The sequence below is a fragment of the Ambystoma mexicanum genome, chromosome 2p, assembly GCF_040938575.1.
Source record: "Ambystoma mexicanum isolate Mex_15411 chromosome 2p, UKY_AmexF1_1, whole genome shotgun sequence".
In the NCBI taxonomy this organism is placed as follows: Eukaryota; Metazoa; Chordata; class Amphibia; order Caudata; family Ambystomatidae; genus Ambystoma; species Ambystoma mexicanum.
The window spans coordinates 1391828786-1391845744 of record NC_090923.1 but is presented as its reverse complement, the minus strand read 5'-3'; the positions used below and the strand labels follow the sequence as shown (position 1 = coordinate 1391845744).

The 16959-nt window shown below is 48.9% G+C and overlaps 1 protein-coding gene across 1 annotated transcript in view; it reads right to left on the bottom strand.

Annotated features, from left to right (window-relative positions):
• MYO1G (myosin IG) overlaps window positions 1-16959 on the bottom strand; it is a 1030638-nt gene that overhangs the window by 686356 nt on the left and 327323 nt on the right. Inside the window, exon 9 of the mRNA XM_069645825.1 lies at window positions 8879-9024. Within this exon, the coding sequence (XP_069501926.1) occupies window positions 8879-9024 (146 nt within the window). The remainder of the gene's footprint in view (window positions 1-8878; window positions 9025-16959) is intronic.

Here is a 16959-nt window from a genome sequence, read left to right as displayed (position 1 = left end):
CTGGGCCACAAGCACAAGGACACCACAGGTTTCCGCGATACGCTGTGCAAGTCTACTTTACATTACATTACCATAGAATGTGGTAGTAATAACTCGTATTCCAGCACTTAGGCGAGGGAGATGTCCACCAAGAAGTGATAGTTAAAAATGGTGATGGTGTTATTATTGAACTTGCATAATGGACCAGAGATCGATGGAGCATTGTTGCGGGTGATCTGTTTAAAGCACTGAGTGGGCACCTTAATGACATACTTGCCAACCCTACAGATTTAGGCAGTAAAAGCAGTCCTTCCATCTACAGATTTGGGTGACAGATCCTACTGCTCTTTACAGTGGCAGGTAATATATGTGATTCTAAGGCAGGCTGCAGGACAAAGCATGCAACACATTAATTAGTCTGTCTGCAGTGGGCTGGTAGGTGATTGCTTTGATGGGACTCAGACCAATCCACTGGCCTGACAGCTGCGTGACTCTGTCCTGAGCAACCCATAGGGGTGAACCTCGAATGAAGGCAAGTGGCAGAGTGTAACACCATCACACAGCATCTGCCTACCACACTGAGTGTGATATCTCCATGTCATTCAGTGTTCAACTTGCACTGCAATCAAATGTTTTGCCCAGGCTGCTGCTACATAGCAGTGGCAAACGTTGCCTACCAGCTCTGTGTGATACCTTCTGTGTAATTGAATTTGGTATTAACTTACCATTCAGAATGATAACATCTTTCCGTGTTGTTTTGATGGGCTGTGTTTTTCAGAATGCTTCAATGTATGTTTTGTTCTCCTCTGATGTCATTGTTACGCGAATTATTATTTTTGAAACTTGAAAAATCCTACAATGTTCACAGAATGTTGGCAAGTATGTAATGAAGGCAGCTGAACTATCGTTTATTTAATAGTTTTTTTTTTGTAACGCACCTAACACCATAGCAGAGTTCGGTTGCTAAGCCGGATCTGGGATTCGAACCTCTGTTGCTCTGTGTTGTCTTGCTTCCAAGCACAGCACGCTGCCCCCTGTACTATCCTCCTTTATCATGCTAGAGTTGCATTTTGTAAGTTTGGCTGGGGTGCAGTTCAGGGGGCGGTGCGTTGGACCTTGAAGGTACCTGCTGACGTGAAAGAGTGTGGCAATGGTGGTCAGATTGCAGACTGCAATTTGTTATTGCTTTCATAAGTTTTTGAGTGCCTTTTTGCCACTGTTAAAAATAAGGTACCATTTTAGGCTTTATATTAACTTGAAGCAACCACCCTTCATTGTCTTAAACCTACCCTGAAGTCTTATACGGTCACCTCTTTAATACAACCAGGCCACGTTTACTTAAATCAGTTTGGCCTGTTGAACCTTATCGGTTTTGTGCCCCCCTGATTGACTTCTAGAGACAACCCCCGTCCCTAAATCCCCCTCCCCCACCCCCTATTTGCCAACCCTGACAGTGATTCACAGAGACGCCACTGGTTGAGAGTGCGCCAAGGCCTATGTCTGGCCCTGCAGCTCTCCACTTCCGGGCACGCGCTGCACGTGGCATGATGGCAACACTTAGCAAACAGATTACGCAGCTATTGAACATGTTACGAATTGGACACGCTCTGTGGCACAATCATGGATTAACTGAGCTTTTACTAAACTCAGAATCAATACGTCTGGACTGCAAACTCGGCTGAATGGCAGCCAATCAATAGCCAGGCATGAGCCTGGCCCGCCTCCATGGTAAGAGCACAGCGAGCTAAGGGAGGCCTCCGGCCAGGGCCGGGCCACCATTGCGCCGCGCGTCCCCATGACTGGCTGAGGGTCAGGGCGCAGGGGAGTGAGTGTCTGACTATGCTTTTGGTCGGGACTCCAGTGGAGGGTACACGTGGGGCGACAGAGTCCACCCACTTTTTTTTAGAAGGTGTACTCAGACCCCCCAACTAAAAAGAGAAACAATGGGCCTCATTATAACCCTGGTGCTCCCGGATTGAAGGGGGCCGGTACGGGACCGGCCCCCTTCAATCCGGGAGCGCCGATTACGAGCTTCCCATCGCGGGACCCGGATCGCCACGGGACCCGGATCGCACGCCTGGTAAAACTAGCTGTGCTTTCCAGGTCCCGCGAGGGGAAGTGGGAGGCAATAACGGGGAAGTTGTACTCTGCCCATTATTACCTCCCTCCCAATTCCCATTGAGCCGTATGGGGGCTCAAATGGGAATGGGGATGAGTTTCTGCATGGAGGACTTACCGGGTCCTCCTGTCTCGGAGTAACCCGGAAAGTCCCCATTGCAGGAACCCGGTAATGGAGCCCGGAACGGAGGCAGCCATGGAGCTAATAGCTCCATGGCTGCCTCCATTCTCGTAATGAGGCCCAATGCCTTCTTTGAATTTATGCATTAAAGCCGACCACGGGGATTGAACCATAACCACTGCAATATATGATCTGATGAAAAAAAAAAAACTAACTAAAGGTAAAAGGTCTCATTTCGGTACTGCAAGTCTCAGCCAAAACATTAGTATTGGTTCTTGAACTTTAAAACGTGCACATCCTTTAACGTTTTCAAAAACACTATCAGAAGAAAAAATCCTCTCTGGGTTTTGTGTGTGTGTTGTTTTTATGAAAGGCAAGTGCCATTCGTCCTGTGCAATTTGGGTGGTTATGCAAAGCCAATTTGATGAAATGTGCATATTTCACCTTGATATGAGAATTTCTGGCGACATCACATCCCATTGCATTTGTTGATGAGTCCCCCCACTTTAATTTTTAGGACTTGACCCCTGCTTTTGGTGGTGTGGACATCATTAACCGGGGGGCCTTGGCAGGCTCGAACTGGGCTGTAGGGCAATGCTCGAATCAAAAATGCAAAATACTGGTGTGGGTCCGTTTTTTTGGTCATAGTTGTCCACTTTTTGGCCAATTTGTGTCAGTTTCAGCTCCTTCACCATGCGGCTAGTGGTTTTGACCAGTGTTACTGAATAAATATTCTTTAAAATGCACAATATGGATCACATTTGATCACAAAACTCAATCTTGGGTACTATTCAAATAGTCTGTCACAAAAGGAATGAATTGCCATTTGCAATTGTGGGCCACTTTTTCCTTGGTGCCCGTGACAGTTTTATGCCCCAGTCCGACTCTGGCCCTTGGGTTGTTGCACCTGAAAGGCAGGGGCGTTGCTAGTGGGGCTAAGGGGGCTATAGCCCCTGATCTTTTGGTTGTAGCCCCGGATAGAATCTCAGGAGCTACAGCCAAAAGACTAGCTAGCCTCCAGTCCCAACAGTTCCGACATCAGCTTAGCCCCGGGTCTTTTCCAGACCTAGCAACTCCCCTGCTGAAAGGTGTTTCATTGAGATCCCGGGGTCTTCAGCTACGTCCCACAGCAGTTTGCGTTTTACACACTTGTCACCAGTGCGCCCCTAACTAACCCGTGGGTGAGAGGGGAGTTCTGACTTCAAGCCCATTCCTTCCTTGGCCGCTCCGCTGAGGCTGCCAGCAGGACACACATGCAGCACCGACTCTGTGCTATTGATGGAATATGTATGGAAAAGGGGGTGGGGATACGGTTAATGGGCATCATTTTAGGGGGGTGGGAGGGTATTTGTCCCCCCTAACTTTTGTGGCACACCATTGTGTCCCACTAATTTGGCAGGGGCACTTTTTACATTTAGATGTCATGTCCCTCCCACGCCCCAACATTTTCAGAAAAGTGACACCCCTGATACGGTTAAACCACTGCTGCAGCAGACTCAAATGATTGTGGCTGCGGGGGCGCGGGGGGGGGGGGGGTAGGAGTGCGTCAGGGGGGCGGCTGGGGACTGCATCTCTAGTGTATAAGACCCCTGAGCTTCACGACTTTGCGGAATGCAGGGTAACATTCGGGGGGGGGGGCTTGGGGGCTTTTTCATTGTGTGGTGATTTCGCATTTTAGGCGGGGGGGGCGCTGTATTGAAAGGGCTAGCGCTGTCGAGTTGTGAGTGGAGGATGAGAGTTGAAGGAGAAGGGTGAATGGGTAGGGGCGAGGAGACTGAGGTGATGGGCTGGGGTGAAAGGTTAGGGATAAAGGTTTAGGGTTAAGAGGTTATGGGTGAAGGGCGCTGCACCAGGTGAGATGTGAAGAGAACGGAATGAGGGGTGAAAGTTTAGATTTGCAGGGATGGGGTGCGCTGTTAAAGATAAGGCATTAGGAGTAAAGGGTTAACGAAGCCCAAACCATTAAAAAAAATACACATCTTGAAGAAAACGTTTTTGGTGAAACTGCAGGAAATTACTTGTGTGGGCGTTCTATTCGTACAAAAACTCTTATGGAAATAACATTGATTCTAGTAAACGACAGGGCAGAAAAAGATCCAACATGTTATTCTAATTGTAATTGGTTATTTATAACACGCTTAATACCCCGGGGTTTCTAAGCGCGCATCCGGGGATCGAACCTGTGGTGCTGCGTGTCGTGTTGCTTCCAAGACGTGCATTGCTCCTGAACTATCCTCCCGAGACAAGTCTGCAGGACATGTGGGGCAACTGGACATGTTTACATGTGGAACCATGTCTGGGAGGACCTTGGCAGCAGGGCCAGCCTTAAGGGCAGCAGCGCCCAGGGCAAACTGGCACCCCCCGCACGCCTTGGGTTAAAAGGGGATGGGGCGGAAAGGGGACTTTTTTTTGTTAACCTCCTCGCTCCGGCGAGGAGGTAAATATTAATAGGGCGCGTCAGCACCCCATTGTCATTGAATGAGCCCGCCGCCGCGGGTGCATTCAATGACAATGAGGCGCCTGCCACGCCTTCTGCCACCACGCCAGCTCGGGGGGGGGCCCTTGAAAGACTCCCCCGCGCTGGCGTGGTAGGGGGCTAATGGCGCCTTTTGTCATTAAAGGCGCCTGCGGCGGAAGGGCGCATTTAGCCCCTTCCGCAGCGGGTGCCTTTAACATCAAAAGCCAGCATGCCGCGACTTCTCCCGCTCCGACAGCTCGGGGGAGCCCTTGAAAGACTCCCCCGAGCTGGTGTGGTGGGGGCTAATGGCACCCTGGGGGGCGTGGCGCCCCGGGCGGTCGCCCAGCTCGCTCCCACTAAGGCCGGCTCTGCATGGCAGTAGGGTAGCGAGGCACAGTGCATGTGGCACTGGTTAATTCTGAGCAGGGCCCAATTTTTCTCCCACATCAGATCAGCGCCAGTGGCCGTAGCAGCAGCCGCTGTACTTTGTCCCTTTGCCCCTCTTTCTATTTCAGTGTATTGCAGCCGCCGCGCTTTCTGTCCCTCTGTCCCTCTTTCTATCTCAGTTTATTGCAGCCGCCACACTTTCTGTCCCTCTGCCTCCTTTCTATCTCAGTGCATTGCTGCTTCTGCGCTTTCTGCCCCTCTGCCCCTCTTTCTATCTCAGTGCATTGCAGCCGCTGCGCTTTCTGCCCCTCTGCCCCTCTTTCTATCTCAGTGCATTGCAGCTTCTGCGCTTTCTGCCCCTCTGCCCCTCTTTCTATCTCAGTGCATTGCAGCCGCTGCGCTTTCTGCCCCTCTTTCTATCTCAGTGTATTATAGAAGGGTGCATATGTGTTACCCTATATTCCTTCAGCTCGCACGTAAACAATTGATCTCTGTGGGCCTGATTGCAAGTTTTCTGGTATGTTAAATATCTGGTATCTTAGAATACCGGATATTGAACTGGTCTAACAAACAATGAGCCGGATTACAAAGCATTTTTCCATGCGATTGTGCTATTGAAAAAGGCATTTGGGAATCAAGCCTTATTATGGTAACTATTCATTGGTGCCCAACTGTTGTATGATGGTAATTACCTCCATGCAAAAGCATTACCGCCTGCAGTAATTTCCACTTGTGTTAATCACCACATGCGGTATAATATGGAATCCCCATGGGGTGCAATTGGACTCCAACACGGAAAATAACTGATGGGCCAGCTTTACTCAGACTCATGCTAACCCTTCAAATTACTGTATAACGGAAATACCATACAGCGGTGTTTCAAGAAGCTATACCACCAAACTCCTGATCTCTCTATCTGTCGTTTTGCCTATTTCTGCACCTTTGGGGCCTGATTGACGGAAGTGTTTTATAATGGTGCAATCCCATTGGAAAGCGCTCTGTGAATCAGGCCCTTGGTCTTTTGTCATTCCCAGTGTAGGGAAAATGTGTAATGATTGTGTGACCCAAAAAGCAAAATCCACTGTTCAGCAGTGAGAACCAGTTGACGCGAGCTTGAGGGAGAGCTGATGCCCAGAAATGGAAATGTGGGGCTTTTAAAGCAATGCGATGGTCTGCATCCACTTGTCTGTTCGCCTCTTCCTTTCACTGTAACTCTTTGCCTCTAAGGAGCAATTACTCACCCGAGCACGCCCCAACCCTCCCGTGATTGGCTGCCTGTATCAGGCATTTGTGTCCATGCTCGCTGCACCGGGGGATCAGGCCATTTAACACCCGGCATCCCCCGGTAAGCAGGTGAGTGCCCTGAAGCCCCGGCCTCTGTAACTTCTTGGACCTTGTTTTTAGGTGCCCCCATGCCCCTGTGTGCTGGCTTGCAGCCACGGCTTCCTCCTGTGCTAAATCCCGCCTCCCAGCCCTCCCCCTCCCGTGATTGGCTGCCTGTATCAGGCATTTGCGTCCATGCTCGCTGTACCGGGGATCAGGCCATTTAACACCCGGCATCCCCCGGTGAGCAGGTGAGTGCCCTGAAGCCCCCGGCCTCTGTAACATCTTGGGGCTTGTTTTTAGGTGCCCCCATGCCCCCGTGTGCTGACTTGCAGCCACGGCTTCCTCCCGTGCTAAATCCCGCCTACCAGCCCTCCCCCTCCCGTGATTGGTTGCCTGTATCAGGCATTTGTGTCCATGCTCGCTGCACCGGGGGATCAGGCCATTTAACACCCGGCATCCCCCGGTGAGCAGGTGAGTGCCCTGAAGCCCCCGGCCTCTAATATTTTGGGCCTTGTTTTTAGGTGCCCCCTATTTCCCTCTGTGCTGGCTTGCGGCCACGGCTTCCTCCTGTGCTAAATCCCGCCTCCCAGCCCTCCCCCTCCCATGATTGGCTGCCTGTATCAGGCATTTGTGTCCATGCTCGCTGCACCGGGGGATCAGGCCATTTAACACCCGATATCCCCCGGTGAGCAGGGGAGTGCCCTGAAGCCCCGGCCTTTGTAACATCTTGGGCCTTGTTTTTAGGTGCCCCCATGCCCCCGTGTGCTGGCTTGCAGCCACGGCTTCCTCCCGTGCTAAATCTCGCCTCCCAGCCCTCCCCCTCCCGTGTTTGGCTGCCTGTATGGTGCCACCACCATCACCCTACATGAGGCTGGCTACGGTGAGTTGTTTTGAAATAGCATTCCAGCGCGCTCGGCGCTCCAGTCCCCTTCTTCCTTCCCCCCTCCTCCCCCAGCCCGCCTCCCAACCCTCCCCCGGCACCCTGATTGGTCTCCTGGCCACATATCATGAACCCTTCCAGAGCAGCCCTCTGCCCGGCAGCCCCTGTGGCTAAGGGCCCCAAGGCCAAGGGCGGCTCCGACATTGGCGGCTCCAAGACGTGTCTGCAGGTGACGCCAAGGAAGCCAGCAGCTAACAGACACCAACAAAAACTGTGAGTGTGGCATGGGTGGGGAGTAGAGCAATTACTCTACTCCAGAAAACCACTGCCACTCTATCTTACCTCCCAGTAACATAGAGTGCCATAATATTAGCATGTCCACACTTAGATAGAATTGTAAATATTAGCATGTCCACACTTAGATAGAATTGTGATCATTAACCTGCGTCACATCTAGGTAGGACTTTGAATGTTAGCATGCCCGCACTTGGATAGAATTGTAAATGTTGGCATGTCCACGCTTGGATAGAATTGTGAACATTAGCCTGCGTCGCATCTAGATAGGATTTTGATTGAAGGATAACATACCCGCACCTAGATGAAACTTGAATGTTAGCATGCGCCACACTTAGAACTGTGAACACCAGCCTGCGTCACATCTAGGTAGGACTTTGCATGTTAGCATGCCCGCACTTGGATAGAATTGTAAATTTTAGCATGTCCACGCTTGGATAGAATTGTGAACATTGGCCTGCGCCGCATCCAGATAGGATTGTGAAGGCCAACAAGTGCCACGCTTAGATAAAACTGTGAATGCCAGCATGCTAAAGGTCAGGTAACCCACTAACCAATATAACCTCAAACTCTGCATACTTATCTCACTCAAAAACTCACACAACCATCTCTCGCACCACAAGCCGCACGCACTTCACAACACTGCAACAACACATAAGTCGGAGCAACAGCACACACGGGCTGACACCGATCCAATACCTGCACCAAAGCTCAGCACCCAGTGTATACCGAGTTGAAGCTGCCAACAGAACGCCACTCCTCTCACTATCCTACTCCCTCTTCACCTTACTAACCCATCCCACCTTATTGTTTACAGATCCGCCAGAGAGCCTGGGGACCAATTCCGTTGGTGACGGTACGCGCTACAAATACCTTTAACTTTTAACATTTAACTCATCCTATCAATGCAGCTACTGGTGTAATTCCACATACTCTCCCCCCACCCACGCAAAGCCCCCTTGCCCACAAAATCTTTCAGGCGCCCGACCATTTATCTCAACAAATGAATCCATCTCAACAAATGAATCCCACGTTGTTTAAATGGCTGTGTCACAGTTGTTTACATGGCTGCGTCACAGTTGTTTACACGGCTGCGTCACAGAATAAATGGCGGCAAGGCGACCACTCTGTGAACCTGTGAGCCCTGTTCCCGGACGCCACGCGGCTGTACCCACGTGACTATGCATCGACGGCCAAGACCTTCTTCCTAAATGTCGACGGACTGACCAAGGCGCTCCTCACATTCTCCTCTAGCCCGCTTGACTCTTCCAGTCCGCCGTACCTGGTTCCCCGTCGTCGCCGCCCTGGGGCCTACCTGTTGCTGTCAAAGATCTCGAAGCCGTAGATGTCCAGCACTGCGATCACCGTGTTCTTGCCGTGCACCCGGGCGTCGTAGTCCTTCACCTCAATGACGCTGTTGATGCGTCCCACGATCCAGCAGAAGAGGCGCTCATAGAAGGCCTGTATTTTGAGGGAAGGCAAAGGATAAAGTTACCTTTATGGGGCAAATACCAACCAAATTTGCCAATTTTTTAAAGCCCAGAGTGTTTTTTACTTTATCCAACCATCTCTCATTCAAAAGCCTCTTTTCTCCAATGCAAGTCAGTGTGGAAAACAGAACCTCACTCAGCTTGGCGCAAAAACCTCCATCGTTATTGTTTTCAAATATTGATGTTGTACGCTGACTCGCTACTGGACCTAGGACCAGATTCCCAAAAATGATTTCAAAGAAAAAATGCACAGAGGAAGCGCTGGCCAGCCGCCTTGCATACTTTGATGTTGGAGATGGGCCTGTCACTGTGAAATTCCAAGGAATTTAAAAAAAACCACATATTTTAATCACTATTTGAGGATTAGAAATAAAAGTGGGGCAGCAGCTGTATGAACTATTGCCGTTCCACGTAAAAAAAAAATGCAGGACAGGGTCACGAATGACCCTTTATTCAATGCATATCCCCGGGCACCTGTTTCAGAGAGGAGCTGGGAATGTTCTCTTATTGAATGCATATCCCCGGGCACCTGTTTCAGAGAGGAGCAGGGAATGTCCTCTTATTCAAAGCATATCCCCGGGCACCTGTTTCAGAGAGCAGGGGAATTACCCTCTTATTCAATGCATATCCCCAGGCACCTGTTTCAGAGAGGAGCAGGGAATGTCTTCGTATTCAATGCATATCCCCGGGCACCTGTTTCAGAGAGGTGCTGGGAATGTTCTCTTATTGAATGCATATCCCCGGGCACCTGTTTCGGAGAGGAGCAGGGAATGTCCTCTTATTCAATGCATATCCCCGGGCACCTGTTTTAGAGAGCAGGGGAATGACCCATTATTCAATGCATATCCCCGGGCACCTGTTTCAGAGAGGAGCTGGGAATGTTCTCTTATTGAATGCATATCCCCGGGCACCTGTTTCAGAGAGGAGCAGGGAATGTCCTCTTATTGAATGCATATCCCCGGGCACCTGTTTCAGAGCGGAGCAGGGGAATGACCCTCTTATTCAATGCATATCCCCAGGCACCTGTTTCAGAGAGGAGCAGGGAATGTCCTCGCATTCAATGCATATCCCCGGGCACCTGTTTCAGAGAGGATCAGGGGAATGTCCTCTTATTGAATGCATATCCCCGGGCACCTGTTTCAGAGATGAGCAGGGGAATGCCCTCTTATTGAATGCATATTCCCTGGCACCTATTTCAGAGAGGAGCAGGGGAATGTCCTCTTATTGCATGCATATCCCCGGGCACCTGTTTCAGAGCAGAGCAGGGGAATGATCCTCTTATTCAATGCATATCCCCGGGCAACTGTTTCAGAGAGGAGCAGGGGAATGTCTTCTTATTGCATGAATATTCCCGGGCACCTGTTTCAGAGAGGAGCAGGGGAATGTCCTCTTATTGAATGCATATCCCCAGGCACCTGTTTCAGAGAGGAGCAGGGGAATGTCCTCTTATTGCATGCATATCCCCGGGCACCTGTTTCAGAGCGAAGCAGGGGAATGACCCTCTTATTCAATGCATATCCCTGGGCACCTGTTTCAGAGAGGATCAGGGGAATGTCCTCTTTTTGCATGCATATCCCCGGGCATCTGTTTCAGAGAGGAGCAGGGGAATGTCCTCTTATTGAATGCATATCCCCGGGCACCTGTTTCAGAGAGGAGCAGGGGAATGTCCTCTTATTGCATGCATATCCCTGGGCACCTGTTTCAGAGCGGAGCAGGGGAATGACCCTTTTATTCAATGCATATCCCCGGGCACCTGTTTCAGAGAGGAGCTGGGAATGTTCTCTTATTGAATGCATATCCCTGGGCACCTGTTTCAGAGAGGAGCAGGGAATGTCCTCTTATTCAATGCATATCCCAGGGCACCTGTTTCAGAGAGAAGCAGGGAATGTTCTCTTATTGAATGCATATCCCCGGGCACCTGTTTCAGAGAGGAGCAGGGGAATGACCCTCTTATTCAATGCATATCCCCGGGCACCTGTTTCAGAGAGAAGCAGGGAATGTTCTCTTATTGAATGCATATCCCCGGGCACCTGTTTCAGAGAGGAGCAGGGGAATGTCCTCTTATTGAATGCATATCCCTGGCCACCTGTTTCAGAGAGGAGCTCGGAATGTTCTCTTATTGAATGCATATCACCGGGCTCCTGTTTCAGAGAGGAGCAGGGAATGTCCTCTTATTGAATGCATATCCCTGGCCACCTGTTTCAGAGAGGAGCTCGGAATGTTCTCTTATTGAATGCATATCCCCGGGCACCTGTTTCAGAGAGGAGCAGGGGAATGTTCTATGATCTATGCGCATTTGACAGCACATGCCATTTTTTAACATGGAATGGGCAGGGGCGTTCCAAGATTTTCACACATGAGCAAAGGGGGAACACACAGCATTTGAATCTGCCATCTTTGCTGCGCACATTCAAATACCCACTGTAAATTGGGAGCATCTTTTTGGCGCCAATGAGGAGGAGGTGCGCATTTCATCACTTGCACCCACACAAGTTCTGAGAATCTGGCTCCTATTTTCAACCATTGGAACAGCCAGACTGCTGGCGGTGGGACAGGGAACCTATTGACTGCTGCTGTGGACGATCGGCCACCAAGCATTAGAGAAGCATCTGGGACCCTACCACACTATTTCTCGTGTGCATCTGTGCTGCCAAGTCAGGTCACCTGATTGGGGGACAAACGATGACCATATGCCTGGGCAAAGTTTGGGGGATAGTGCTGGGAATAGGAGGGAGCCTGGGGCCGGGAGCAATGAGTCACCATAGAGCCACCATGACAGCCACGAGCGCTAAAGCCCAGGCAAGTGGCAGACATTGCACAGAAATAAACCACAACACAACACACACCCGAGTCATTCTACCACGCCAGACAAGGCTCACTACATCTCATGCTAAGACATTAGCACGTGCCGAACCAGGCACGTCGCGCACACACCGCAGCAGGCCCCCAAAGTCCATACAGACCCCACCATCACAAATATTTGAACCCGAATCACACTGCACTGGGGTCCTTCCCATCTCCACACATCGAGGCATGATAATAGCCAGTCACTTGCTCACCTTATCACCTAATAACACTAGCAGACAATGCCTAAAATGTCTTACCTTTCAGGAATTAATAGCGAACACTCTCTCTCAGACCACAGAACAATTTGTCAACAGGGCCGGCTCAAGAGATAACACTCATGAACAGTTATGTTAAAGGTTCTTGTACCGTGCACTGTTGCCACCTCCGTGGTCTTGTGGTGCTCTGGCGGATCTGCAATGCAAGTGGGGCCATGGGTTCTGTTAGTCGGATTGAGCGGGAAAAGAGCAGGAGAGCTTTGATGTGCTGCTGGCAGCTTTAGTTCAGAGAAACCGGTCCCTGAGCGTTGATGTGTTTTCAGTCGGTAGCCATAATGTGGGATTGAGGTGAGATTGTGTATCGTTTGATTTCAGGTTGGGTCCCAAAACGGCACCCCTTCCCACAAATATGTATGATCATGTGGCACCCGAGATATCACAAAGACATCACACCAGCACCAACATAATAAACAGACTTGTGCCTGAGAGAAGGCACCAGGTGACCTAGCCCAGCTGCAAGAATGGCCCTCCTCACCAACCCCGGAAACTCAGCCCACAAGGGGACCTCCACAAGCCAGCCCAGAGCATTGATCGGAAATTAAACAGACACTCATACACCACATCCACAAACCACAGGCAAGAATGGAGCGGGCCCTGTCCCTGCCTACACAACTGACATGGCACGGATACTAGACCATGACGTGCATACCTCAGACTAGTGCATCTGCAATCATGCCTGACAGCACAGATCAAAAACCAGATACATGCTTATGCTTAAGTCTCGGGAAGATAGCTCAGCGGCAACATGCTCGCCTTGCAAGCAAGGCGACACAGAGCAACACAGGTTTGATCCCCGGGTCAGCGCTTAGAAACCTCTGGGTATTAAGCGTGTTATAAATGAAGCATTGTTCAAGGTTCTAACGTTTGCGCCCACTCTGTGGACCTGTATCCAGGTTCGTAAGGACCAACCAAAAAAGGCCATCTTCTGTATGTCCAGTCGTTATGTGATGTGACACCAGAGGAGCAGTCACATTTTATTTTTCAAATACAGCTCTGGGTCGTAGCCAGCACATTCCTCCTCTCATCTTCAGATATGGGCTGCATGCTTAGACACATTGGGGCACAAGATAAACTAAGAGGCTCCCTCTGCTCGATCAGTCTAAACAGAAGAAAGACCAACTCACTGTAGAAACATTTCTATAAACAGTCCCCCTTACAGACATTACTTACTCAGTAATAGCCTTTCTGTGGCTTGTATCTGCCTTTGAATCGCATGCTTTGCATAGGCTGTCATCTAGTAGTTTGGTTAGCTCAGAGTATTACTTTTTTTTAAATGAGAAAAACAGGCTTGTCGACGGGGGCATTCCTGCCACACTATCCCTACCCTACAGGTACAAGGACCCATGATCCTTCCAGCATTGATGTCCTCAGAGTGTTTGTTTTTCTGACACGACACACAAGTGTGCTCAGAGAATGTAGCTATATTTGGTACCGTTGCTTCAGGGTGTGGTGGCAGAGTGGATGCTTGCAATTCTAAGCAGATACAAGCCACAGAAAAAAGATTACTGGTTAGGTAATTTTTGTCTTCTGAGGCTTGTAAATCTGCATGCAAGGCTGCTTGTCTAATGTGTGAAACAGCTCTTGCTTGTTCATCTACACAATAATGTTGTGTGAATGTGTGGACTGAACTCCAAGTTCCAGCCTTACAAAATTCCTGTAACGGTACACTAGCAACACATGATAATGTTGGACCTTTGCTCTGTATGTAATGGGCCCTATGGGTGAATGGGAGTGATGTATGTGCCAGGTTGTTATAAAGTTGAATACAACTAACCATCCATCTTGCGTGGGTGGCTTTAGTGACAGGATCACCTACCCACTGCAGAGGAAATAAAGAATCAGCTTGTCTAACAGATTGATTTCGTCCTACTAAGTTAGAACATTACCGCTCTGTGGACATCTGGAGTGTACAGTGCCTTTCCCACCCTACTTTGTGGGTTTGGAAAGAATGACACCAATTCAAAGGATTGATTCATGTGGAATTCTGAAATGTATTTAGGTGAAAAACATGGATGAGCTCTTAAGACCACTCTATGTCTGTGTAAAGTGATGAATGGTTCTTTTGCTGAGAGGGCCTGAAGTTTTCATATCCTCCTGATGGACATGACTGTGATTAAGAATACTATGTTGTTGGTGAGCTCCCTTAGAGGGCCTTTGTGCATTGGTTCAGATGGGCAACTCATGAGACTTTCTAGAATTGTATTAAGGTCTCATTCAGGAGGAAGGTGTGCAACTGGTGGGTGAATGTGCTTGACTACCAATATACATGATTTAACGACTGGCCACCACCACCAGCATGTCTTGTGTTGAGACGTGGTGTAGCCTGCCAATGCTGCCATATGAACTTTAATGGAGTTGTACACCAATCCAGAGTCTAGCAGAAATAGCATGAATAACACGATATTGGCTGGGGTACAGTCAGTAGGGTTGATGCCCTTCTTTGAACAGCATATGATGAACAGCTTCCACTTGCTAAAGTAGCTGTATCTATCGTTGAGCTTCTGGTCTCCCACAATACCTTTGTATATCTTGGAGGCAAGTGGAAATGTCCAAACCCTATGGCCTCAGAGGCCACGCTGCCAAGTTCAATGTCTGCAGGCTTGGGTGTGTTACTTAAGCCTGCTGTTGTGTATGTTGTGTAAGGGGCGTAACTTGATCAGTGGTTGGACAACCATCTTCATTGAGGACTGGGTACCACATTTTCCTTGCCCACATTAGTGCAATGAAGAGTAGCGTTAAACATTTGTGGAGTAGTTTGTTTACCACTTTGTGAATTAGAGCTGTCGGGTGAAAAGCATAGGCAAATGTCCCTGACCAATTTATCCATAGTCCATTCCCAGGTGTCCCCTTCTGTGGGTACCTGAGTGCAAATGCTGGTCACTTCACATTCTGGGCTGTTGCAAACCGATCCACTGTTGGCTGCTCCACACTGCAAATATCTGTCTGTGTGTGTTTGGTCTGATTTCCCACTTGTGATCTTGTAGGAACTCCCTGCTTAAGTTGTCTGATAGGACGCTGCGATCTCCTGGTATGTGCTGTGCTTGAATGAATATGTGTTTCTTGATGCTCCCATGCTGTATCTGCTGTGCAAGGTGTGACTGTGTGTTCCACCCTATTTGTTATGTAGAACATAGCTGTGGTGTTGTCTGTGTTTTGATAAGTACACTGCTGTTGTGAAGCCTTGCTTGACACGAGAGTAGGGCCATCTTTATTGCCAGGAGTTCTAACATGTTTATGTGTTGCGCTGCTTGTTTTTGTGTCCATGCCCAGTGAGCTTCTGGCAATGCCCCACTCCCTTTCCTCCACCTCCCAACAGAGCTGAGAGGCATCTGTGGTCATTGATATCTGTACTGGTGGATTGGTGAAAGGTCTGCCGTTTAACATGTTTGATGGTGTCCAGCAATGAAGTTCGTGCACCACCCTTTGCAACACCATGACTAGATTGTCTCATCCGCCAGACACCTGGGCCGATTGGTCTGTGAGACATTGTTGGGACGCATATTTAGGTATGCATAAGGCACCATGTAGATATAAGGTCTCAGGAGGATAGCTCAGGGGCAACGCTTCACCGTGGAAGCAAGACGACGCGGAGTAGCACAGGTTCAATCCCCGTGTCCGTGCTTAGAAACCTCCGGGTATTAAGCGCGTTATAAATGACCAATCATAAATGACCAATCAGAAAAAGTCATCATTCCTCAAAGCTTTGTGACCTTTCTGAACAGTATCAGGGCTCAGATCTGGTAACAAGGAATCTGTGCTAATATTTCTTGTGCTCTTTCTTGAGAGGAATAAGCTTTTCCTCACTCTGTATTTAGAACTCCCCAGAAGGGTTTAAACTTGACTTTGTTTCGTTGATTGAGAAACCTAGTTGGTGAAAAAAGTCTACAATCTTCTGAATCTTGTGCTAGCAAACTGGCTCAATTTCTCCAGCTATGAGCCAGTCGTCCCGATAAGAGTAAACAGGAATCTTTTGCAGTGTATCTATAAGCTCAAGGGAGTAGCCTCAAGCCACTGTGTCCAACACCCACTTTTCCGATGTGATGCTATTCTTCCCATACTGGGGCAACATGGGAGGGATATCTGGAACATGAAATCACTATTTGGGTTTGTCCACTCCCTCTTGACCTGCCTCTGTGTTGCTCTAGTGCAGCTGTGGTGTAGGTTCACGGCTGTGACTGTGCTCCTGTAAACTACCTGCTGGTTGTTATTTGGCTAGGATGGAGAGTATACGGCACACTCCGAAAGAACTGACAATTTGCGGAGGCACCCCCTGGTGTTTTCAAAGTGCCATGGTCCTTTTTTGACCTCATCAACTGCTTTCCCAAACAGAAGTAACTCTTCGACTGGCTTGTGTTAGAGAGTGGCCTGAGTCTCTACCTTGAGCCCTGTTCAACTTATCCAGGCATGGCGTTTTGTCGGTTACAAGTCATTTGGTCGAAAATAAATGATAGAATGACCATTTAATCGATGTAAAATGGTCGAAAAAAAGGTCGAATTTTTTTTATTTATTTTTATTTTATTTATGGGGGGGTTCCCCCCAATCTCCCTTTTTCTTTATTAAAAAATATTTTTCAAGCAACCAAACTAAAAAATAAATAAATAAATAAATAAATAAATACATTCAACCTTTTTTTTCCGACCATTTTGATTTGATCAAATGGTCATTCGACCATTTATTTTCGACCAAATGACCGGACACCGTTTTATCACGTTACGCTATGATGTGCAGTAGTTATATAATTCTTCCAGTACACTATAGTGTTGTTAGCTTATTTTTTGGCTTA